Source organism: Crocodylus porosus, unplaced genomic scaffold, assembly GCF_001723895.1.
Source record: "Crocodylus porosus isolate Cpor-Errol unplaced genomic scaffold, CroPor_comp1, whole genome shotgun sequence".
NCBI classification, from domain to species: domain Eukaryota; kingdom Metazoa; phylum Chordata; order Crocodylia; family Crocodylidae; genus Crocodylus; species Crocodylus porosus.
Genome location: NW_017728919.1, coordinates 984239 through 1008867, shown reverse-complemented (window position 1 = coordinate 1008867; position 24629 = coordinate 984239). Strand labels below are relative to the sequence as shown.

At 59.5% G+C, this 24629-nt stretch overlaps 1 protein-coding gene across 2 annotated transcripts in view; it reads right to left on the bottom strand.

Annotated features, from left to right (window-relative positions):
- Positions 1 to 3068: 3068 nt before the first annotated feature.
- The window catches only part of EFNA2 (ephrin A2), an 89968-nt gene continuing 68407 nt past the window's right edge, over positions 3069 to 24629 (bottom strand). Inside the window, exons 2-4 of one of the 2 annotated variants that reach the window (XM_019538280.1) lie at positions 20520 to 20812; positions 7737 to 7802; positions 3069 to 3592 (exon numbers count right to left, since the gene is read on the bottom strand). In XM_019538280.1, the coding sequence (XP_019393825.1) occupies positions 3471 to 3592; positions 7737 to 7802; positions 20520 to 20812 (481 nt within the window). In that variant the 3' untranslated portion in view covers positions 3069 to 3470. The remainder of the gene's footprint in view (positions 3593 to 7736; positions 7803 to 20519; positions 20813 to 24629) is intronic. The other variant, XM_019538281.1, reaches the window with a different exon arrangement.

The following is a 24629-nucleotide window of genomic DNA, read 5'->3' as shown; positions in this document are numbered from 1 at the left end:
TGCTCGCTGCATCACCCCGGGCAGGGGCCTTGAGACCCTTTTGGGGTGACGTGGGCAACAAGATAGACCGGATAAACCCCGGGATGTCAAATAGGAATCCAGATGTTAAAAGCACTTGACCCTGCTGCAGTCTGAGCTCTTCCACCAGAATTGCTCGTTTTTTTATTTGTGGCCCCAAAACAACTCCAAGCAAAGAGCCTGGCATCTAACGGGGGATGTCTTGATTGCTAAAAAGTGGAGAACCGCTGCCCTACAGGGGGGAAAAGGCCGTTGCTGGTACCCACGAGCAAACCCCGCTGAGGTCTTGGGGCCAGTGAGTCCCAAGCGGGGAAGAAACACTCCTCGTGGTATCATCAAAGCAGGCGAATCGGCCCCGAAGCGAAGGCAGGAGCTCTCCAAAACACCGGACTCGCACGACATTGATTTTTATTTTATTATAAAAAAATACAGAATCCAAATGGGGCGGGGGCCGGGCACCATCGGCACGACGCGGAGAACGAAAGCTGCATGTCTACAGACCAAGCTAGGCGGAGTCGAGACCAACAAGCAGAGACAGTTCCCGGGGCGGGGCAGGGGGCGGGGGGCTGACCCCCGAAGGTCAACCCCACCAAATAAAAGGATTAAAAAAAAGAACAACCCCCCAAACCCAAAGACCCAATCCCAAACCCTGTTGTGTTTAATTATAGCTTCGTTTGAACATTGCTTCCTCGGTTGCTTTTGTCTTTTAATTCTCTCACAATCGCTGTACACAATATATATATTTATATATATATAATATATATATATAAAACACAGACTGGAAGCCAGGTTTTGCCACCGTCCCCAGGGTGCGTGCGCCCAGGACAGGCGGCACCCGTGGGTGGTCCAGGCCTGACAGCCGGCTCTGCGTGGGCTCGAGCATCCGTCCGCCGAGGAGCAGGACGGATGCAGGCAGTATTATGGCCCCAGAGGTGCAAGCTGGGGCTTTTAAAGGTGCAACCATGAGCCGAGGACATTTGGGAAGCCCTGGCAGACTCGGCCAGAGGCTTCAGCAGGCGCCTTGCACGACTGGCTCCCCTGACCTCCGGGGTGACCCGGGGGCTTCGTGCCAGGCGTGTGCGGAAGCAGCTCGCTGCCCAAGCCCCTTGCCCAAAGTCACATCCAGAGCCAGAGTCGGGGCCAGGGCCCCTTCGCCATGAACTGGCTGTGAGCAAGGGTGGCAAAATCTGGCTTCCCATGGAAGGGGGGGGAAGGGGAGAAAGATGGCATCTGTCGAAATGGGGGGGTCCCGTGCCCCGGTCTGGGACGTAGGGCGCGGCAGGGGCGGGAGAGGGGATGAGAGGGGCCGAGATGAACTTATTGCGCGGCTTCGAGCTTCCTAGTCTAAAAAATCAAAAGCGAAATCAACCCTTTCCAGAAAATCCATTCTCAACAATACGTTAAAAAAAAACATATGACAAAGGCTCACAGTCCAACGCCTGCCGGCTGTATGTACAAGGCCGAAAGGGGCAGGGGGCTCGGTTAGCATCGCCAGCCTTTCACGGGTTTCCGCTTCCCCGGTGCTGGCGGGATGAGACTCGTGCAGCTGGATGTGCTGGGCGCTCGGGGCATCCCTGGATCGTACCCTCCTCCCCCCAGCCTGAGACCCGCCAGGCTCCAACCTCCCTTCCCCGCCTCTTGCTCCTGGGCTCCTCTCCCACGGGACATGCCGAGACCCCGACAGCCCCTTGCCCCTCTCCCTCGCCGCCGTGGCTTGTCCCCTCCTTCTTTAACTTCAGGCCCTGAAATGCAGCTTGTCCCAGCAGAAGGGGCAGAGAGGAGGGAGCGGGGCATGCGTGGGTAGCTTGGGGCCAGTTTAACAGCAAAGAAATGGGGAGGAAAAAAAGCGGAGCCAGCTGCTTTTCCCCGGGGCAGCACAGCGGTGGGGGGCAGGATTGAAAGCCGCTGGTGAGAGGGAAGGCGAAGGGCGTGGATGGCTCCAGAGACCCACGCCGCGGCCCGATGAGCAGCTCGCTCGTGGGTCCAACGGGGCTGGGGACCACCCGGGCGCTGGCCGGATGCTGACGCCTCTCCCAGCCCCTCAGAGGGGGAAAGCAGCAGCCCCAGCGTGAAGCGAAGGGGTCTCGCGAATGGGGGTGGTGCGAGGGAAAGGCCTGCAGCCAGATCCCCGGGGCGGCGAGCCGAAGGGACTTAGCCGAGCTGCACCCATTGCCCGCCCAGCAGCGGGACTCTCCCCACCCTGGCACAGCTCAATCGATGGCACAGAGGAGCCTGGCATCACGGCTCCCCTCGAAGACCCCTCAGCATCCTTGGCGCCCTTGATTGCTCTCACCATCCCCAGAGCCCTTCTCACTTCCAGGCCTGCCCCTGGCCTCTTGCTGCAGACGCTTTCCAACAAGCCGGCTCCGCTGCCCACCTCTGGCTGCCCCTTCCCCCACGTGGATTTGGGAGCCCGCTCCTGCCGAAACCCCTGGCTTCACCTGCCCCTTCCCCTCCCGCAGCTGGCCCATGAACCCTTTGCAGGCACGACCCATTGCTGCTCCGAAGACGTCCGCCCGCTGCCGGGCCGGCTGCACGTGGCCACTCAGCCCTCCCCTTGCAAACCCCGATGGCAACACCACATTACACATGTCCGTGCACAAGCCAGAGTCATCCTGCCAGGTCCCGGCCCTGCCTGGCTGGCTCCGAAGGTCCTGGATTGCCTGTTTCCATCGGGCCCCTCTGTCCAGACCCCTCCGCAGGGAGCCCCGGGGTCCTGGCACCGCTCCGTCCGGGCGAAAGCGAATCTGGCTGCAGAAGGACCGTGGCAAAAGCCCAGGCTGGCCTGGGAAGGGCTCCGTCAGCTGTGGGCACCACTATGTCCCAGAGCCGTGTCCGCTTCCCGACGGCTGCCCCGGGCCAGGGATCGGGTCCGTCCGAGCGCCGGGGGGAACCGAGAGAGGGGAAATCCTCCGGCCTTCCTGCGGCACCTGGGAAAGGAGCGTGGCTGCGGTGCGGGGGGGCGGGCAGGGCTCTCGGGTTGCACGGGGAACAGGGCTGAAGCCCCCAGGCCCCGGGAATGACATAAAAAACCCAAAAGGACTTGAATATTTGGTCTAGAAATTTAAAAAGCAAATGCCTGTGGGGGAGGCCGAGCCGCGGGTCCGTCCAGAGCCAGTGCTGCGTCCGCCCTGCCGCAGTCCCGCCTGGGGTTAGCGGCTCCCAAAGAGGGACGCCAGGGCAGGGGGGATCTTGGCAGTCTTCTCCCCAAATCAGTCCCGGCCAGGGGCAGGGGTCCCCTCTTCCCCCAGCATCCGAGCAGCTGGAGCCCCTGGTCCAAGGTCACTGCCAAAGGAAAACTTGGAAAGCAAAAGCCAAAGGCTGGACTGAGAGGGACCTTGCCCCCCAGCCCCGGCCCCAGCACGTCGCCTCTTCCCCATGTCCGTCCGTCTCCTCCTTTCCCGGCTGTGCTGCGAGGCTGCTCCCCTCCCTCGGTTTGGCTCCGCGTGGGGCTAGGAGGTGAGGATAGTCCAGAACACCGGCACCACCACCAGGATGGCGTGCGGGACCCTGAGGCTGCAGCAGGAGTTATTGCTTGTGAAGATGGGCTCCGGGGACTCGTACAGGGAATCGTCTGCAAAGGGAGAGGAGAAGAGACCCACGTCAGAGCCAAGCTACCGGCCACCGGGCCCCGCTCAGCTCCCCGCTGCGGTGCGCCATGAGGGGCGTCTGCAGGGACCCTCCTCTACCCCCGCCGCCCCGAGCCGGACCATGCCTCACCCCCCAAAAACTGCAGGAAATTGCAAGCTCTTTAACTGCATGCCGGGTGCTTTTCTAAGGCTGTCTGGCCTGCTGCTTTCGAGGAGGTCAGGGTCCCAAACCACGGCCCCCCGGCCCCGGCGTGGCGAGGGAGGCTGAGGTTCCTGCATCGTCCCCTGGCTCCGGCGCGGGCTGTAAGGGCCGCCGCAGGGACGACTGCATGAGCGCAGCGCCACGTGCAAGCTCCCTGGGGCTGAGCGCGGCGGAGTCAAAGCATCGCTTGTCCGACGAGCAGCATCAAACCTGGGGTCCGCCCTCGCACCCGTCTCCTCTGTCCCCTCCACCCCCCGCTGACGGTCTCGTCCTGGCCTCCGGTGCCGGCTCAAGCCCCTTCCAGCCTGCTTCCTGCTGCTCGTGATGATAAAAGGGCACGAGAGAACCCAAGAACAAGTTAGTCTCCAAGGTGCGGCACCGCCTGACTTCAATCTACCTCTCGGGCTGCCCATGTTTGCGGGGCCGGCCAGCTGCAGCACGCTCTAACTCCTGCTACTTCCCTCCCTGGGAACTTCAAAATACACTTTCTTTCCCAACCAATTTTTCTGCATTCAAGGCATCCAGAGAACCAGCCTCCTGGCTCCCATCCAAGCTGGAAAGCCACATTAACTGTTAAAAGGAGGAGAGAACAGGCAACCACTTAAGAGCTGCCTAAAAACTTTGATACTTTCTTCCCTCCTGCCTCCCCCACTCCCGGCTTTCATTTCCAATGGAGCCGCATTCAGCTGCCACTTTCTGCTGATTTCCTTTGTTATCTTGTTATTGCTCTTTCTTTCGCTCGATTCATTATATTCGGAGAAATACACACAAAAGGGAGCGGGAACGTGCAAGCAGCATGGGGGGAGCGATTATGCTGGCGATCAACAGGCTGCCAAAAGCCGGCACGCAGAAATCTCACAACTACCTTCAAGTCTTGGGATTTCAATAGCGGGAACGATGGCCGCTCTGTCATTTGCCTTCGGCAGCCGCCGGAGCTAGGAAGCGACATGGCTCCTAGGATTTTTAATCATGGAAGTGGAGACGATGCCTTACACGGGTGGGCCCAGGCGCTGGGGCGCGCCGAGCATTACAGGGGCTGGGGTCAGGTCTGGCAAGCTCCATCAGTGAATTATAGAAAATGAGGGTTGAAGGGAGCTCAGGAGGTTGCAGCTAGTGCAACCCCCTCCTCCAAGCAGGACCAGCCCCAGCTACATCATCCCGGCCGAGGCTTTGTCTAGCTGGGCCTTAAACACCTCCAAGGATGGAGACGCCACCACCCCTCTGGGTGACCCGTTCCAGTGCTTCACCGCCCTCCGCGTGAGACAGCTTTTCCTAATATCCAACTTCAGCCTCCCTTGCTGCAGACAGAAAGGCAACTCCACAGCTGGAGCAAGGGCCACACAAGACAGGCTGCACCTGCTGCTTCGAGCAATGCAGGTATTCGTGCCCGTGAAAGGGAAGAAATACGGCTCGTAGAGACTGGAAATCCAGAGCATGATGGCCAACCGCTGGCAAATGCTTGAGCACACGAGTAAAGCAGAGAGGCAGCTCTCCATCCATGCAGGAAAAGCCCCATCCCAGGGCCGACCGTGACTGGGAGCTGCCAAGCCGAACTGCTGGAGGAAAGGGGGGAAACTGAGGCTGGCAGCTGATGGCACGTAGCAGCTAAGACCGAGGACTGGGGTGAGCAATGCAAGATGAAAAGCCGGCTGGGTGAGCCCCCGGTTTCCGGTGGAGGTGAAGGAGGGTCTTCGTGAAGCGGGCTTGTTGGGACGGGGGCGGCCAGGGGGAGCCGGCCGCGCTTCGGCATCTCAGTCCGGTGCCTTGAGAAAAAGCCATGGAGCTGAGCAAAACCAACCTGTCTCCCTATCACGACGTGTAATTGAGTCACCGCACGCGCTGTCACAAATCAGTGATCTGGGGCCCTCGAAATGCAGCCACACAAACACAAGATTGCAAAGCAGCGACCTTGAAAAATGTCACCCCCCCGGCAGCCGCGAGAAGACTCGGAGGGAGGACAGGAGCGCGCTCAGCCGCTGCCGCGGTGCAGACTACAAACAACAACTGGAACGATGCCCAGAGGCGACTCGGGAACTTTGCCGGGTCTTTCGAGGGACGAGGGGAGGGAGGAACGCGCGTGTCCGGAGCGACCCATCTCCGGGGCACTGGGCCGTCCCTCTCTGTCCCTGCCTGCCTCCCGTGGGTTGCATTTTAGGTGCAAACAGAAGCTGGAACAACTGGAAATCAGGAGCAAAGTCCTGAGGGTCGAAGCCCGGGACACTCCCGCGCTTGTCCCTCATTCCCGGCTGCCGCGTGCGGTGGGAGGGGTGCTGGGAGCTGCCCCCGTGGGAAGGTGGCTGCCCTTTAAATGGGATTAGGAGCATTTCCTCATGCTCCCGGCCTAAGCCCCTGGCTGACAGTATGCCAAGCACGAGGGTGGTATTGTGCGAGATGCACAGGAGCCGACGGCTGCTGCCGGCTCCCGAGGAGCCTGGGGAAGTCCCGGGCCTGCAGATCTGGCCAGAGCTGGAGTCGGACCAACCTCCTGGCGGTCAAAGAGCAATTGCTTAATAACAATCCAATAATCCAGCAGCCGAAGCCCTAATCAGGTAGCAAAGCAAAGCGCATTCAAGGGAACAAGTTAAATTATAACTAAAGCTGTTAACGCAGCCCCTGAGCTCCGGTCCCTCTTGTTTATTACTGGATTAAGGATTGTAAGAGACCCGAAGCCAGGAAAAGCACAGCCTCCACCAGCCTGCCCATGCCACTCATTTTCTCTCCCTCCTCACTCTCCTCTTCTCTTTCCTCTCGCCTCCTTGTCTTCCTCTCCTCCAGTTTCCCACCAGCCCCTTTTAACGGATGATTGTTCAGGTGACAATCCATCCCCATGCACACTGGGGGCATTGCTGTATGGTCGGGGCGGCCCCTGCCTTGGTCTGAACTGTGGGCATCTGGACGTGGCAGAGGTGCCCAACGGGGAAGATACCGAGACATCTCCTACTGCAGGCCAGCTCATTTTGAGGGTGCCCAAACCTGTGTGGCTGGCAAAACACCCCAGTGCCACCTGACTCGAGCTCGGGTTGCTCAGCACCGAGTGTTTCCGAGGCCTCTGTGTCATGCAATCCCAAGACTGGTCAAAACACCAAAAACACTGGAGATTTCTTTCCACCAAGCAAAAGAGTTGCTAATGACATGGACTTCCTTGCTGATCATTTCATTCTCTGGACTTTCATTTTAAAGCCACACAAACCAACCCCCCCGACCCGATCAACGCCGTCCATTTAAACAGTGACATTTTGCAGCCCCTCGCTCCCTTCCCCTGGGACAGCAGCTGCCATGCACTAATTACACGTTAATGGGAGAAGAAAATAATTAATTGGCTGCTTTCTGTGGCCAAGGTAGTTGACTGCAGAGTTGCTGCTGGGTGGGGACAAGGATTTTTCTCTCCTCTTTCCAATGCAGCAGCAAGGGTGAAGAGGCTGGCAGGGAGGCTGGTACCTCGCCAGCTCCCAGGGGCCTTGGCTGGGTGGGACGGCATCATGCACAGGAGACCTGGCATGAGAAGCATCAGAGCACCCGCAAGGCCAGCACGGGAAGGATCCTAGCTGGCTTCTGCCCATGCAAGCGACTCACGGGCATGACACCGGGGATCTGTGGCTGGCTCTGGAGATGGTTCGATGTCCACCTGCCTCTAGCATGTTTTGTCAAAGCGTCTCTCCTGAAAATCCACCACCCCTGGGCTCTGTGCTGGACCAGTGACGAAGACCCGGGACTGGCAGATCCCCGCTGGCCTCACATCGTGCTGCGCATCGTGGATAAGCTCACAGCAGTGCGGACGGGCCCTCTGCCCCTGGGGTGAAAGGGGATGCTCGGAGGGTGCCATGTCTGGCTCCGGATCGGGGAGCCTGAGGGCCTAAGCCACGTATCAGCGTGCCCTCCCCTCCCACGCACGGAGCCCGTCGCCGGCTCGGAAGTGGGCTACTTACTTGTCGGTCGAACATAAACCTTCAGCTTTAAGCAGGGCCTGTCAACCAGGTTAGGGGGGGTGGCAGCTGGAAGAGATACAAGGGAGAAAGAGAGAAATGCAGTGGGTTAGCAAAGGAGCAGGACACCCCGGTGTGCGTACCACCATGCGTCGGCAAAGGCGGTGCTGTGCTAAATGCAAAGCCACCGCCGCCCCCGGCACCAGGGTCTTCCTCCCCTTCGGGATCGCTGTAACTGGCCACGGTCTGGCTCGTGAGCTTGGAAACTATCACAGCTCAAGGGGAAGCCCCTGCAAATCAGCCTGATGCCAGGCGAGGCCAGAGGGGACATAACTGGCTGCCCTCCCCTTCCTGCTGCGTGTCCGGGGGGGTTCAGCCTCCTGCGGAGGGTGCTGGCTGCAGCCCAGGCTGGGGATGGTGCTGGGCTGTGCCAATGCTCCTGCTGGGACTTCAAGCCAGAGGGGTCTTGCCCTAAGGGGTCTTGCCCCTCCACTTAGGGTCGGACCAATGCTGTATTTGGGGTCAGGAAGGATTTTTACCCCACGGGGGGGGCTGCCCTCTACCTGGGATCTCATAACCTTTTACAGAAGCCGGACGCTGGCTGCTGGGCCCCCCTCCTTTCCCTGCGGCAGGTCCGAGCGTGATGTCCGGTGCTGTGTCAGGGTTGATTCATGAAGAGCTTAGGTTATGGATTTGTATCGCATGGTTTGGACAGGACTGATCCTGTCTCAGGACTAGATGCGAGATCTGGAGCTCCCTGCCAGCCCTGCTTCTCTGTGATTCTCCATGATCCTAAGTCCCTTGGGCATCCCTGCGCCCAGCTGGGCCTGGCACCAACACTCCCAAGGGCTCACGCGCTACGCAGGGCAGGGTGTGAGCCAGAGGGAAGCAGAGAAACCAACACCATCATCGATGGGGGAGTATCTGTCCTTTGCAAATACGATTATAATGTGCAAAAGAGGTGCCGCCTCCACCCCACAAGCTCCTGTTAGTGGGTTGATTTCTTCAAGGTGGGTCTGCAAAACCATGCCGTGCTGCTCCTGGATGCCCCCTCTGCCCCGAGATTTACCCCAGCTTCTGCCGTCAACCTGGCCCAGCCTGCCTCGGCAGGCCACAGACATCTGACGCCAACGGCACGCGCGTTCAAGCCGGGCCTCGGCGCGAAGGAGCCAAGCGCGCCGCTCTGGGGCAGGCTCGAGCACTGAGCATTATGCCGAGACCTGCCCAAACTCATGTCACTCAAGGCACTGGGCAGGCGGCCTGTGGACCAGGCTTGAGCCCTAGACCAGCCGAGAGCCCCCCCGCGAGACCCTCTCCCAGGCAGAGGGCAGACACCGGTCCTTCCCTTCCCAGACTCTCTCTCCGTGGGCGCCGACTCTTCCCCTCTAGTTGCCTGGCACCCGATCTCACTTGGGTCATCGCTGCAGCATCCGAAACAGCGGCTACCACCGGGGACACGACCAGACGACAGAGCCGCCGGAGCCCCGATCCCAGCATCAAATCCCCCTCCCGATGTCCTTAACTTTCCAGATCAATGACCCCGAAGCAGACGGCCGCAAGGACCCCTGCCCTGCTCCTCCTCTGCAACCCACGTGCAGCGGCAGGCGTGTGAAACGCCTTTCCCTGGGTCAAGCCCCTTCCCATCAGCAAAGGACTGGGCCCAGGATGTAACCCCCAGAAAGGGGAAGATTTGGTGTGTATTGTCCATGCCATCATCGGCCAGTGGGACTCACGGCCACAGGACGGGGCTGGCACAACCCCCACTGCAAGGTGACAAGCACCCACCCTTATTTTGGGCATCACCAAGCCTGGGTTCAAGCACTGAGGTCAGAAGAGAAGTCCTGCAGGGGCTGGTTATCCCGGGATGGGATCTCTTGCCCCTTGTTCGGAGCCACCCATCCTAGGCAGGATAAAGGGCCCGAGGGGAGCGATGCAGGCAATCCCGCGGCCCCGGTACACACGGCTACCTCTGCGCGACCTTCTGCCTCGACCCCTTTCAGCCGCGGGGACATCACAGCCGCGACCCCGGGAAGGGTTGCATCGACCACCCCAGGGGCCAAGTCCAGCAACGAGTGGCTCAGAGAAGGGGACCAGCAACTCAGCCCCCATGCGGGGTAGCATCGGTGGCCACCAAAAGCCAGGCGGGTCCGGGAGAGCGAACACCGCCCCCCCGCATGACTGCCCCTTGACCTCCGGCTGTTCCCGGCTCCTGTTAAGGAGCTTAAAAGTTTGAAGCATCCCTTGCATGATTGAGGTGACTCCTGCCACAAACCGCAGCTTTGATCAACGCTTAGCCAGCGTCAAAAGTTGCCCGACCCCGGGCTGCGCCTCTCCGCCGGATTGTCCCTGGATACATGTTCTGGGGGCTAAAAAATGTCTGCCAAGCCAGATTTCATGCTTATTAGAGGCTCCCTCCAGACCAAGGCAGGGAAAGGAGGACAGGGGCCAGGCATGAAACGCCGAGAGAGAATTACAGACACGGCGAATGCAGGGGGTGCCCCGGAGCGGCGCTGGAGTCGAGCGGCTATTGAAGGGGAACAGTTTGCAATTAAAACAGTGCGATGTGCAAAGTGAGAAAGGGAGGAGATGGGACTGAATAAGCTGGCGCGGGGGGGAGCGGGGAGGCCTCAGGAGCGTGCATGCCGGACGGAGCCGGACAAGGTGAGGTGGATTTTAATTCGCCCTGAGGCTGATCGGCTCTGACAGCCCCGGCCCCAAGCTGTGTGGGGGACATCCGGTGCGGAGAAAAGCCTGGTGTTTTCTGCCTTTTCGGGGTCATCTCGAATAAGTGTTAAAGCAGCTTGAAACGCTGATTGTTCGGCTGTTTCGCCGGGGAGGTGGGGCCGGGGATGGTAGCCAGGTCCCCATGCCGGGCGAGCCAGGGAGACAGTCGCTTACGCCGCGTTAGGAACCGGGCGGCCGTGGAGGGGGACAGACAGCGCTGGCACCAGATCAAGGAGGGGACAAAGGCCCAGCAGACGCATCCAAGCTGGGAATGACATGGTTTCCTGCTGTTCGAGGCCCTGGAGCAGCCTTCCCAGAGGAGCAGGAAGGGCCAGGAACGCGCGGCTGCTACAGCTGGATGCGTTTATGAGCAGGAGGACATGACCGGACACCTGGCAATAGCAGGGGTGGAGCTGGGGCCCCTCTCCCTTCATACGAAGGGAAGCCAAGGCGGTCTGGCCCAGGTGGAGTGACATGGCCAAGGCCGCATGGGGAGTTGGTGGCAGAGGCTGGTGCCTGACTGCCCATGTCCCAACCCCATGTCCAGCAACCTCACACCTAACTCACTGCCCACTCCCCCCTCACGTGTTGCTGACTCCCTGTGTCTCGTCCCTGGATGTGTTTTCCCAGCTCCATCAACAGCCTAGCTCCCCCATTTTGCTCCTGATCTCTCCACATCCCTTGGGCATGTCCCTGTCCTGGGGTTTCCCAGTGGGGCTGGCTGCTCCCCTCCCTGAGGTCCCGAATGGGGAAGTATGGGAGGGCCAGTGCCACAAGGCCAGGCACCGAGACCCGCACGGCTCCTCCCCTGAGCAGCCCCCAGCGAAGGAGAAGGGCTTTGCAATGCTGCTGCCATCGGCTTGCAATACTGACGGCCCCCGCAGCCTGCACCCAGAGGGCTCGCAGGCTGCAAGTGCCCCGTACAAGCCGGCTGTCATCTGAGGCTCTCCCCCTTGGCCTTGGGGCAATGCAGGAAAAGTCCCAGGGACTCTCCGGCTGGAGGCAAGAGATCAGGTTGAAGAGACCCTGAGAGCTGATAGAAGCCAGGCCCCGGGATCCATTGCTAATCCTGGCGTAAGTCCTGCACCCACATCGTGCCTCAGTTTCCCCTTTGGCCCTCCTTCTATGAGGAGCCGTGCAGCAACCGGAGATGTACAGCAAGGGATGGGACACCACAGCTCCTGGCGCGACCACTCATTGCTTCCACCCAGCCCAGACGTGAACAGGGACAGGAGCCTCTGTGCATGCCCAGCCCGCAACCATCCTGGCCTGAAGCAAAGGGGCTCACAGCAGTGCAAGGCCCCCCCCCCCATCTCAGCCCTGAGTCGGGGAGCTCCAGCGAGCTGGGCTAGAGAGAGCGAGCGTGTATGTGTACACGTGTGTGCAAAGTGCTCCCATAAGGATATACAGGGGGCGGGGGGATAATTAACGTGCCCAGAAGCAAGAAGGAAATCAAACATTTGCCAGCCCATTTGCTCAGCCTGCAGGCCCCATCCAGCCAGCTGCGCAGGGTCAGGCAGGCCACCCCTTCCTCCTGCCTCCCAAACTGCTGTGCTTTCAGCTTCATCTTGCCCGGCTCCGGCACACCATCGACTCCACAGAGCTCCCGCCACTGGGACAGCATTGAGCAGGGGCTGCCCAGTCCCCCCGGCCCAACCAAAAGTACTCAGGTAGCAAACAGCTACTAGGAGCCCCCCCCACCCCAAACACAAGGGAGGGGGAGCACTGCAGGCAGCTGCCCCTACCCACCCTGGGGTGCATGAAAGACATCCACCCCCTAAGCCTGGTGCCAGCTAATCCAGCTGTGAGCACAGCTGCTGCTAGCAAGGTGCACAGAGGTGCTCAGGCACCCGACTGCTCCCTGCTTATCCTTGCCTGACATGCAGCCAGGCCTACGCTTTGCTTGGTGTTGTTACCAGGCCCAGAGACCCCCGGCAGCCATCTCCATAGGGCCGGGGGCCCCCAAGAAAGCTCCATTATCACCGGAAAGAGCGCCTGCTCTCCCCCAGCCCACAGAAAGACCAGTCAGAAGTGTATGCCTTTTTTAATATAGATAGTCTGAAGTGCATGTGGTATGCCTAGCAAATCATCCCAGCCATGCCCAAAGGGCTGGGGACCATCCCAAACTCTCATTTATGTAGGAGGAAGTAAGGGGTGGCGTCATCCTCCAGGCAACACCCACTCCTAGGGCCAAGCTATAAAAGGCTGGATCCAGCTGAGTCTCCTCCCTGCTAAGTGCAGGCTGCTGGGTTGGGTTGCAATGATGGAGAAGCTGGAGAGGGAAGGAGGGTGCTTTTTTTTTTTTTTGCTGTAGCTCAAAGGAGGCTGAGCTGAAAGTGGCTGGCTAATTAACGCCTGGGGGATTTCAAGGGTGGGCTGTTCCCACAAACATGCAAGTGCTAATAGCCTGGAAGGGAACCCAGTGGTGTGCGCAGCTGGAGGACAGCTGGGTCTGCGGTTGGGGCACTGCAAGGAAGCTTCGGAGATCAGGGCTCAGGGCCTGACTCCCTGCGCCCCTGTGACCGTGCAGGTGAACCGCTCGCCCCCAGGCCAGCTGCTCCTTTGGGCAGGCACTGCTTGCACGTGTAGGACAGGAGCCTGCTTCCTTTCGGGACCGGCTGGTATCGTGATACCCAGCAGCTCGTGACTTGGCTGCCCTGGTAAGCAGCAGCCAAAACTGGCTCCGTGTCAGCCTAATCTACTTGAGCCCAATAAATGGCTGGGATTATAGGATGGCGCCAGTGGGATATGGTGTCTCGTGAGCCCTCCCCTGTGTGATGTTTTCCTTCAAATCCCCAGGTGCAAGAGGCTGTGGCTGGGATGATGCATGTGGCACTGACAGGTTCAAATGCAGGGAGGCATCGGGTCTCCCCCGCACAGAAGCGGCATAGAGCAGTGGTTACATCTGGCTGCTGATCTCACTTACTCCAGTGCAAATCCCCCGCGTGGCTCTGCAGACTCCCCTGGGATCTCTCTGACCTTGATGGAGCCAGAACCTGGCTCCTGGGGCCCCAACTCCAGCTCTGCCACTGATGCACTCTGGAGCCTTTGGTAAGTCACTTAATACCCCCCTCCCCCCCAGCTTGCCCTTTCCTGCTGCAAACAGGCAGACGTTACTTCTCCACGGGAGCCTTTGCTTTCTCCCACATCGAGGCGGGGGGGCGAGCGTTCCTCCATCCTGAGCACGAGGCACTTTGAAGCTGCGGTAATGGGCACTGCGTAAGTGCCTAGACAGAGCACTGAAATAGCAGGGGCGCTGCCAGTCGGGATCGAAGCAAATTAGGCCTGGAGATAGTTGCTCTGGGCTGGCGGTAGTCTCTCACAATCTGTCCTGGCACCAGCAAAGTCCTGCAGCAAAAGCCTAAACCTGCCTTTAACCAAAAACAAAGCGAGGGACTAAATCAGCCTGTGGCTTCCTCCCCTCTCCCTAATGCACTGGCTCCATCACAGCCCCTTGTTGTGGCCACACAACTTGTGTGGGTTTTTTATCTTTTGTTTTAATTTTGCATCTTGGGCCAAATCTGTTCCAAATCCTATTGACTCAGCAGAGCTCAGTCGTTCACGTCGGTGCGGCACGTCTCCTCCCTCCCAGGCTCTTCAGTCTGGAGCTTCAGATACTCCCAGATCCATGGCAGATGGGCAGGCATCCCTCATGCCTTGGAGTTCAGCTGCCCCGTGGTCCTGCTTGTCCCTACTCGAAAGGCTGAAGGAGCAAGCTAGAGAAGAGCCCGAGAGCAAGCTCACCCCGCCACAAATCGTGTAGCCAAGATCCTCCCAATGGGAGGCTCGTCGGAGGCTCTTGCAGGGGTGCAGGGCAAGGCACAGGTCTCCACCCTCGACCACACCAAGGCATTCGAGGCTGGGAAGAATGGGGAGCTCCCTTCCCACGTATGTAAAATGACCTGGACTAAAACCATCATCGTGGTGTTTGCCTGCACAAATACAACCTGTCTTTGTGCCGGTTTCTCTCTGGAGCAGGCGTATGATGTGCAGGCCTATACTGATACGGCCTTTGGATCCAGAGTAGCTTTAGCCTAGGGTGAAAACCCAGGGGACAAATACACCCGTGTAAATGTCGTGCGTCTGCAGCACATCTCGGGGCAGGCATTTGCTCCATGTTTACCCCTTGCTCCTCCTGCATCTACCAGCATGGCTTTGCGATAGCACTGGCTACCAGCAGCTCCCCTGGGATATCTGCTCTGCATGCCAGTGTAAGGCCGCCACGCAGATCTGATGTACATCCCGCCGGTGTGACCGGGCTGTGTGTCCAGGCACTGCTACTGCAGGGCTTCTACGTGCCCAGCGTGGGGGTGCTGCTATAGCGAGGCTTTCCCACAGCTGTGAATCCCATGCACGCAGGCCTGGTTTGCCACCCCTACGGGGATCACACCCCATGACGGCATCTGCTGCAACCTCCCCGCAGCCCAGATGAGCTGCAGCTTCGCACGGAGCGAGAAGCAGGGTCTCCGTCACGGTGCGGACCGTGGTGGCCGGCGGCGAGGAAGCCCCTGGCTGGAAAGCTTCATCAAAGCGGGATTTGTGCAAAGCCCCCAGCTCATGGCTGAGCATGCGCCAGGCTGGGGCAACGGCTCCCAGTGCCCCATTGTGTGACATGACCGGAGCCAGCTGTTGCTGATGCCTTTCAATATTGCTTGACAGCCCTTGCTGTGACATTGATAATCGACAATGATGCTCATTAACAATAAGAGGGGGCCCTCTTTCCACTGCCGCCTCGGCTCTTCAGCTGCCCCCCAGCGGTGGGTGATCACACGGTTCTGGGTGGCTTTTATCCCGTGGCCTGTTTCACGTGTGTGTGAATACACGCATGCACACACATGCCTACATGCATTTCCCCCTGAACACAGGAAATGGGAGAGAGAGGCACGTAATAAAAAATAATCCTCATTGGGAGAGATAAAAGGAGTAATTGCAATAATTATCTTGGCAAAAGGCCCCTCTCCAAATGGAGAATGTAATTTATGGGTATATGTATTTTAAAGGAACTTCATTTTCTTTCTCTCTGCCTTTTTTTTTTTAATTCAAAAAAAAAAAAAAAAGGAAGGATGGAAATGATTCTCAATAAAGTTTAATTTGAAATGGAAGGAGGGGCCTGGGGGAGTGTCTGTCACATTAATGGGACTCTGACCCTCCCCTTGCCCCATCCCCTCGGGCACATACAGGGTCCTGGCACACGGGTGAAATCCTCCTCCCCTCTAGATTGACACACACACACGTCACTTGGTTTATAAGATGGGCTGTGCACCTTTTTGCATGCTCCTGCTCAGGCAGGGGCAGTAATAGCTGCAAAAACCCTGCGGGCTGAGCAGGGAGCGGGCAGGGCAGTGGGTCCTGGCCTGGCAGCTGCCCCAGGCATTGGGGCTGGGATGCAGCCGTGGCCTTTCTCGCACATACCCGAGCGTCACTGCTCCCAGGAACGACCCGCGAGAAGCAGAAATGCTGTGCTGGGAAGGGACTGGTCTGGAAAGCACTGGCATATCCCAGAAGCCACAGACCCCCACAAATGCAGAAGCCCCCCGGCCGCGTGCACGACTAGCCTGTTGGCTGCCCTTAGCTCTAACCCAGCCCCTGCGCTGACATCGTGGGAGTGGACGTGGTCCTTATTCCCCCCGTGCGTGCACCAGGGCAAAGCGGGGCTTGATCTGTCTGCACACGGGACTTGGCTGTGGCTGTGACACAGGTCCTGCCCCGGCAACTGCCTCCTGGCAAAGCCTGTCGTGCCCATGACAGCCCGTGCACGTGCCGTGTTCCCCGCCAGCTCAGAGGAGGTGCTGGGAGCTCCTGGCCCCGGCCACACTCAGCTGTAACACACCTGCCGGCGTGGCCGACCCCCTTCGCCGCTCGACAGCGGGATCCGGCCGGTTCGTGTCATCCGCTTAGCCGGATCAAATACGCTGGCCTTGCAGCTGCCAGGCGACCGTATCTGGCGGTGCCATGCTGAGACCAGGACACCTGGGTTCCCACCTGGCCAGGGTGACCTCGTGCAGCGTGCGGTCCCTCTCCGGGCCTCTGCTTCCCCTCCCTCGATCTCCTGGGGACTCTCTCCCCGGGGGTCTGGGTAGCTCCCGGTGACCCAGGGCTGGGATCGAAGGCACCTCCGCGAGCACGACAGCCCCGTGTACCTGCACGCAGCTCTTGGAGCCGAGTGGCTTGGCAGATCCCCCCGCCAGCCAGCCCTGGGCAGCTACCTGCCAGCCTGCCTCCATCTGTCGGGAACAGCAGATCTGCACAGCGCGCCCTCTCCATCCCTTCCTCTCAGTTTAACAACCCAGTTGCTCCACCCGCGTCCCCGTCTCCAACTGGGCGCGCTGGGACAGCCTCAGAGTCTCTCCCTATTCCCAGGAATTGGTTTTTGTTTTACAGTACATGCAATAACAGTTATCCTAAATTGAAACGACTGGGGGGGGTTACGATCCTGGTGCAGCTGATTTCTCCTCTAAGCACCCATCTCTGATGCCCTGCATCATGTTTTTTTTGGGGGGGAGTTCAAAGGGTGGGGTAACCACTGCACCCCATCAGGTTAGCAGCGCACCTCAACTGGGGAAGGGGCACGCGCTCCCCCAGCCGGTGCGTCAGCACCTGGCAGCAAAGCCGAATCCGGCAGCAACAGGCAACGTGGGTCCCCCCAACTGCTGGATGTTCCCAGTGCCAGCTCTTAACCTTGACCCAGAACTGGGAGCACAAACCGGCGTCTCGATGCCTGCGAGGTTAATGAAATTCCAATTTGCGAGCTCTAGAAGGAGGTAATTTCTTTTCTTTCATGTCTGCTAAATACGGTTCCTCAAAGAGGCATAATTTCTAATGTTCCGCATGACATGAATTCTAACCGGTTTAGCAATGATCAGTCTCACCATTTACTCTTGTGTAATCTCTCCCTAACGACATTAAAAATAAAAAAAAAAAATATACAGGGGGGAAAAAAAAAACAGAATGAAAAAAAAAAGCACGAGAGAGTCGTAGCCGCAGTTATTTCACGAGTGACATTTTACGGGGAGAGGGAGGAGAGGGGGGGAAATGGTAATTTAATATAGATAAAAGGAACAAATTAAGTAGGCTGAATACAGATGCTTTAGAGAAGGAAGGGGAAATAATGAGAGAGAGAACCGTGCGGGCTGTTCCTATGCTGACGGAAGAAGGGTCCCGGCTCCCCGTGACACCACTAAGTGCTTTAGGGTCGCAGCTTTTTTCCTTGCCCTCCCCTCTCCCCCCACTTTTCTGACTGCAAACTGGCCGTGCCCTAGTGCAAGCCCCCTCTGGATTTTTCCAGCAGCTCCAGCCAACCAGGCCGTTATTCTCTATTGATTTCTGACCCCAACGTCCCCTCCGTTCTACAAGCCAAAAATAATAATGGGCCCAATTCTGCCCCCTTCGGGCCTGATCCTCTCACTGCCTGTCTGGCTCATTCAGAAGAGCATTAGACCTGGTGCAAAGGGCTTCGACGTGTGCCCAGAGCGTGGTGGCGTGGGGCTACGGATGCAGCCGCTCTGGTTGGGGGCACAGGGTTTGCTGGCTGCCATCTCCCCAGCGAAGATGCCAGGGTTGCGCTGCTGCTGCTGAAGACAGCAGGAGGCATGCAAGGTGGTGTTTTAGTAGGCCCTGCATAAATAGCCAGCCTGCTCCGTGATGAGTTTTTCTCAGTGCCTGCGAGTTTGGCAGGTGCTTGCAGCCAGAGGAAGGCGCAGGGTGGTGGCCACACGTGGTGCCGCTGGTTCTTGTTTGGCAATGGGCAAAGACCACCGACCTGGTCCAAAAGGAACCATCCCTCAGGTGCCAGCAATCCTTAACACCGTGCCCACGACCCTCTGCCCCGTGGGAGGGACAGGAAGGTGAGAGCTTAGCGCCATCTCCTACCTGTCCTTAAGGATGGGCCTTGAGGACCCGCACAGCCCCTTGCTGCATCCTTCAGTGCAGGGTCCAGGGGCAGCCTCACCTTGCTTCTCCATCCCCTGAGGCCCTACCTATGTCTCCTGACTTGGGGGCTCAGAGGAGAGGGGCCGAGAGCCCCGTGGACATCCCAACGAGCGACCGACAGCGGGGAACTGGTCTCACTGGGAATGCTCCACTCAGACCCCACCGCCCACTGGAGCAGATGGATTAGGTGCGGTCAGATCCAATGGAGTTCAAGCAGCTAAGCCAAGGATGCTCCCGAGTCACTGCAGCCCCTTCCCCTGCCCACGCGCCACTGGTGTGGAGGGCCAAACGCCCAGCAGGTCCCCAGATGGCAGCGCCTTTGGGCTGTCCCTCGCCTCGCCGCTGTCCCCAAGATAAAAGCCCCGCTTCCAATCAAGATAAATGTGGCTCTGCTACTGATGAGAGCTGGAAACCAGGCTCCCTAACGGGTGGTTGAAGGAGCGATCGCAGCCCCTTATTTTTGCTTGCTCGGAGCGGGGGGCACCCCCTGGGCAGCCTGGCGGGGCATGCAGGGCTGCCCGAGAGCCGCTCTCTGTGGCGTCTGGGCTGGGCTCATTATTTCTCCAGCACCCCCTCGGCCGACGAACCCGTGGCCCGGGCTTCAATTGCAGGCTCTGCTCACACCAGCTCCGGCGTCCCGTGTTCCAGCCGGAGCAACAGGGATTAAACAAAGCTGCTGCTGGAAACTAAAATACCTCCTGACCTGGCTGCGCGCTGCGTGGCACGGTGCCCTGGTGCCCGGCCAGGACCTGGCGAGGCGTGGCTGCTAGTCCCAGCCCCACTGCTCGCCTGCTGGGAAACCCCGGGGAAGCCCCAGCTCTGCACCTTGGCTCTGGGCAAGGTCGATGGCTCCAAGCCCCTTTGATGGCTGATGAACAGAGGGGGTGGGGGGAATCCCTCTTAGCCATGGGAGACCCTTTCCACTGCCCTGTCTGAGGCTACTTGGCTCCAGGGCCCAGCCCCAAGCTCCAGCCCAGAGGTAAGAAACCAGGGGTAGTTGCTGCCTTATCTCCATCTCTCTGCATGCCCAGGCAGGCACTGGGTTGCACGTGCCCACCTCCCTGCGACCCCAGGAAGGTGACAACAGTGACCCTGGAGCAGCACAGTGAACCCTGGGATTCACCAGGAGCAAGACAGCAGCAAGCCCCTGGGGAAGTCCTGGGGAGCTGCAGAACCAGCCGGGCAGGGGCTCATCTCCACCTGTCCTGCCCCAACGCACCTTGCACACATACACAAAGAAGAACCAAGTCCCAAGCCCTCGCCAAGCGTCCAGTGCAGTCAGCTGGCATTAACACTGGATCCACCCCCAGAAGTGTCACCCAGCCCAGCTACTACTCCAATAGTTTTAGGCGCGGGAGTGGAGGAGCTGCGAGCTCCACGGATTACAACCCTGGCCTCTGACCCTAGCTATGATGGCAGGCAAGCTGCTTCCTCCCCCTGTGCCTGCCCATCACCGTTGCACCCCCCTCCAGGGTGCCTGGAAGGCGAGGGCAGATTTGCTGGCATGCTCCAGGTCGCCTGTGCCTCTCCGGCCAGGCAGCACTGGCGCCGGCCCAATCCTGAAGGACCGAACACGATGCTGCCAGCCTTGCTTCAGTGCTGCTCCCTCACCGCCACAAAATTAGGAACCTGTGGAGCCTTCTCCTCCCAACAGCAAACAAGCTCCCTTTCCCCCACGCCACCGAAATGCCCCCGGGTTTCTCGCAGGGTGGCTGGGCTAAGTCACAGCCTCCCGGAGGACCCCAAATGAAGGAACCACAGAAGAAGGAGAGGAGGAGATTGCTCCTCTGCACAGCAGGCCACATGTGTCAGCAGCAGCACCAGAATTTGCCCTCCGTGCCCGGAGAGCTAGAGGAGAGTCTCCCAGAGCTGCTAGCAGTACGGGGCACCTGACACAGAACCGAACTGCTGCATCTAGCGAGAGACCAGTGACACACACACCTGCCTTTCCCAGGGCCTTTATGCTGCCACTAGCACAGCTGACCTGAGTTGTGCTAACCCATCGCTGTGCAAATCTGCATGGTGCCCACTAGGCTTGAAAGCCGCCTTACTCGAGACTGGGAGGTGTCACTCACAGCCGTGGCGCCGTGGCTGGGGGGTGGGTACCCGGGGGGGACGGGGCACGGTACTCACAGATGTAGTAGTACTCATGCCCCGGCCGAAACTCGAAGCCCAGGGAGAAGGGCGTGAAGAGCTGGAACTTCTCGGAGAACTTCAGGGGCCCGTTGGGTGAGTCGGGCCGGTTGCACTCCCAGCGCTTGAAGCCCTTCTGCCGGTGGTCGCAGGAGGCGTGGCCCTCGTAGTTGACCATGTACAGGATGTACCGCTCCATCTTGTCCGTCGGGAAGGGGTCCTCATAGTGAGGGCAGTAGATATCCAGGTAGTCGTTGATGCTCACTTCCACCGTGTAGTCCCCTCGATGAAACCTGCAGCCAAGAGAACCAGGAGGCAGGGGTGAGCAGGGCCAGGCAGACTCAGCGCAATCAAAGCCCGAGACCCCCAGCGCCGGAGGAGCCCGGCGGGAGCTCCGGGGGTCTCGGGGACTGTGCAATTCAGATGCCCGAAGCATCTCCATTCTCCACCCGCTGTGCTGCCCGCCCCTGCTGCAAACCCAGGGGTCCTGGCTGCCAACAACTCCCTGCCCACGCTGGGGGCCGGGGGTGGTGCAGGGCCAGGCACCATGGGATACTCCGGGCCATGATGGGGAAGGGTTTCAAAAGCAATGCGTGGCTCGGGGTGCCTGCACTGAGCCACCCATGGAAGGACACCCACACGCTGTAAGCCAGGTCCTGGGGAAGCAAACCCCCCCACCCCGGTCCTGGTGTCCCTTTAACCCGCGTTTCCCATTCCCCTCGTTGCTGCAGCGAATCCCCCAGCCCCCCGCAGAATCGGAGCTGCCTGCTTACAAGTAATCACGTGCCAAATTCCTCTGCTGCTTCTCACCCCCACTCTCAATAGGCTTTGCCACTGTTAATTAATTAATTAATCCTAATGACCCCCCCTGGGTCGATTCACCCTGTTTGCAGATGAATAAAACCGAGGCCCGGAAACATCCAATACTTCGACTGCAGCAACTGAGGGACAAAGAGAAGCCGGGAGAGCTGGCTCTTCGTACCCCGACCCCTGCTCCCCCCGAACCCCTTTCCCTCCCGCAGAGAGGGAGAAAACCCAGGCGTCCCGGCTCACAGCGCCGCAGCTCTAACCACTAGGCCCAGCGCTCTCTCTTCACATTAACCTTACAAGATTAAATTTAGTACCTCATTGTTTTAAGATTAATAAACCGGCAACACTTGGTAATAAGTAGCAAAAAATCATTATGCCTTGCGATACCATCAGCCCCTTTTGGTATTAATGCAGATGTGCACTGCAATCCTATTGTAATTTACGTTTTTGGTGCTGATTATCTAAGAGATTAAGGGATTAGCGGAGCTGGAAAATGACTCCAGAGTCTATAGGCAATTCCCATCTTAGACAGCGATGTGCCACGGTCCCTTAAAAACAGCCAGCTCCATCGGCTGCTCCCGGGGCCCCAAAACCTGCCCCCTGAAATGGAAAATAACTTGCTCATCTGCTTCGGCTGGCCCCCGAGTTTGCCAGGAGCTCCCTGGTCTGGGCTGCCAGCCGTCCTGGGGTGCTCCTCTCTCCCTACCTCGAGTGGGTTTTCTCAGCTAATTAATTTGCGGTTCCTACAGCAGCGCTTTCCCTCGTATAGAAAGTCTCTTGCCGGAGTCAGCAATGCTGGGGCAGGTGCGTGAGATTGATTCCCTTCCAAGATGCTGAGAGAGCACACAACACCTGGAATAAAGACGCAGGCTGAGGCGTGTGTGTCTGTACATATATGTATGTGTGCGTGCGTGTGTGCATGCCTGCCCGTGAGCATCTGGAGGATACTTCTAACCACCCCCTTTCCCTCTTGTGTTCTGCTACTGCCACGTCCCGGTGCTTTCCGTCGCTCTGTGCAGGGATACGTTGCATCCCATCCGCGCCCTTGGAAAACAGCACTTAGAGGGGCAATGGGAACACCCTAACGAAAGCAAGAGTCAGACCCGATGGTGGGAAGGCGGCCGCGGCCTAGGGCACAGGGTCTCTATAGGGTCTGCACCCAATCGGGTGCGGCACGGGGGCTTGGGTGCCGACTATGGCACGTGCAGCCGGCCCGTCACATGCTGGGCGAGGGGACCAAGGGCAGCGGGGACAAACGGCCTGCACGGATGGACCAGCCCTCAGCTGCTGCCTGGTGGGGGGCACAGTATGCAAGCCTGACCCTGAGCGTCCTTCAGGGGCGCCCGTCCTCCCGGCAGCCCCCCACCCCCCAAACTCCTGCCTCTCTGCCCCTAGGAAGCCTCCGCCTCCTAGACCCCTTTGTGTCCCCTCGGGCTCCCTCCGCCCCCGGCGCGGGCAAGATTGACAGCGGTACATGCAAACCCTGTTGCCGGACGGAGCAGGGAGGTGGGGGGCCGGGGGGCACGGGGGCACGCCGGGAAGCCTTGTCAGCTGTCAGTCTCTCTTTAAAACGCTCCAGACAAAAAAAGCCGGCAGACACCCCTCTGCGAAGGCAGCAGGCAGGTCACTGACACGCCGAGGAATTATTCATGAGCCCTGGTGCGGCGCGGGGGCCGGGGGGGCCTCAAAAGACAAGATGCTGAAGTTTGTGCTTGGTGGCGGGGGCCAAGGCCAGGGGCACGGAGGGGACACTGCAGCCCAGGTCCTGGCTCCACGTGGCCAGGAGGTGGAAGATGGCCGGGGCCAGCCCCAGCAGGATCCCCAGGTAGTGGGGTAGGCACGTGGGCACCCCCGTGCAACTGGGCCACGGAGCTGCCACGTGCGCTTGCCAAGAGGGAGCCACGCTGGGGACACGCCCAGCCCCTCTGCCAGGGCATCCCGGGGGAGCCTCACAATGCAGGATGGAGGGGTGCCAGAGCCTGGATCTTGCAGCCGGCTCCAAGCTTTCAAACAGCCCCAAACTAGGCTCCCGCATCCTTCGGGCACACGGGACGCGTGTCTGTCCAGGTCCGGCCGTCCCGCGCTCACCCTTACAGGCTCCGTGCCCAGTTGTGGGCTTCAACCTTCCCGATTTCTACTCCTGGAGGACCTGTCCCCGGGGGCTGCGCCAGGCTACGTGCAAGGGCAGCGGGGGCACAGGGACGGCTCTGCCGGTTCAGAGGCTCCTCCGGAGAACACAATTCCTGCTCCTCGCTCCCGGGGAGGAGGAGGCGGCAGCCGCATCTCCATTTAAATGGAGCTGGCCCCCGCAGCACAGAGCCCCACTGGGTCTCTAAGTGGCAATTCAGCGCAGTGGGCTGGGCTGCCGGGCAAGACACGGACGCTGCTGCATGTGTAATGCCATGGAGCAAGGAGGCTGCGGTGAGGCGTGGCACTGGGCACCCGCTGGCAGGCACTTTAAAGGGCCCAGCCTGGCAAGAGGGGCTGGGGCTGCCCAAGCCGGCCCTGCCCTGTGCCCACTTGCCTGTGCGACGTGCATCGGAAACCCGGGCAGCGCGGCGCGGGGCGATGGGGAGACGCAGCTCAAGTGCGGACACGCGCTCAGGGCACGCTCACATTTGTGGTTCTGCTTCTGGCCACGCGCACGGGCACACGCAGACTCCCTGTCACTCTGACTGGCTCAGACCCAGGCGTGTGCACAGACTCGCCCACTCTCTGACGTGTATGCAGGCACACACACGTGGGCACACACATGAGCCACCCCTGCCCCGTAGAGCGCACGCCCACTGGATGCTTGCGCACTTGGACACATACAACCTTGTCCCTCTCAAGTGTACACACGTGCACACACTTTCCTTCTGTCTCATGCTCACCGTGCAAACAAAGACAGCAGCAGGCCTGGCTGTGGCATGGGCTCGCAGCTCCAGTCCGACATCCCCTGCCTGCAAACACACCCTCACCCCCAGCATCAACTGTGGCCCCACCCCCTGCCCCCCAGCCAGCCACGGTCCTGCTCTGCGCCTCAGTTTGCCCATCTGCAAACAGCGCTTTGAGATCTCCCAGTAAAAGGCCTGGTGTAAGAGCTCGGCATCCTCATTACCGACTCACTCTTTGCTAGCTGAGGCACCAGGCCGCTCCAGGGCTTGGCGAGGGCTTAATCATGCCCAGATCTCCCTTGAACTCAGCACCAAATCATTAGACGCAGGGGTTGCTGTGGATGTAGTCTTTCTGGACTTCCGGAAGGCTTTCGACACTGTCTCTCACCCTGTCCTCATCAAAAAGCTGGGAGACTGTGGTGTC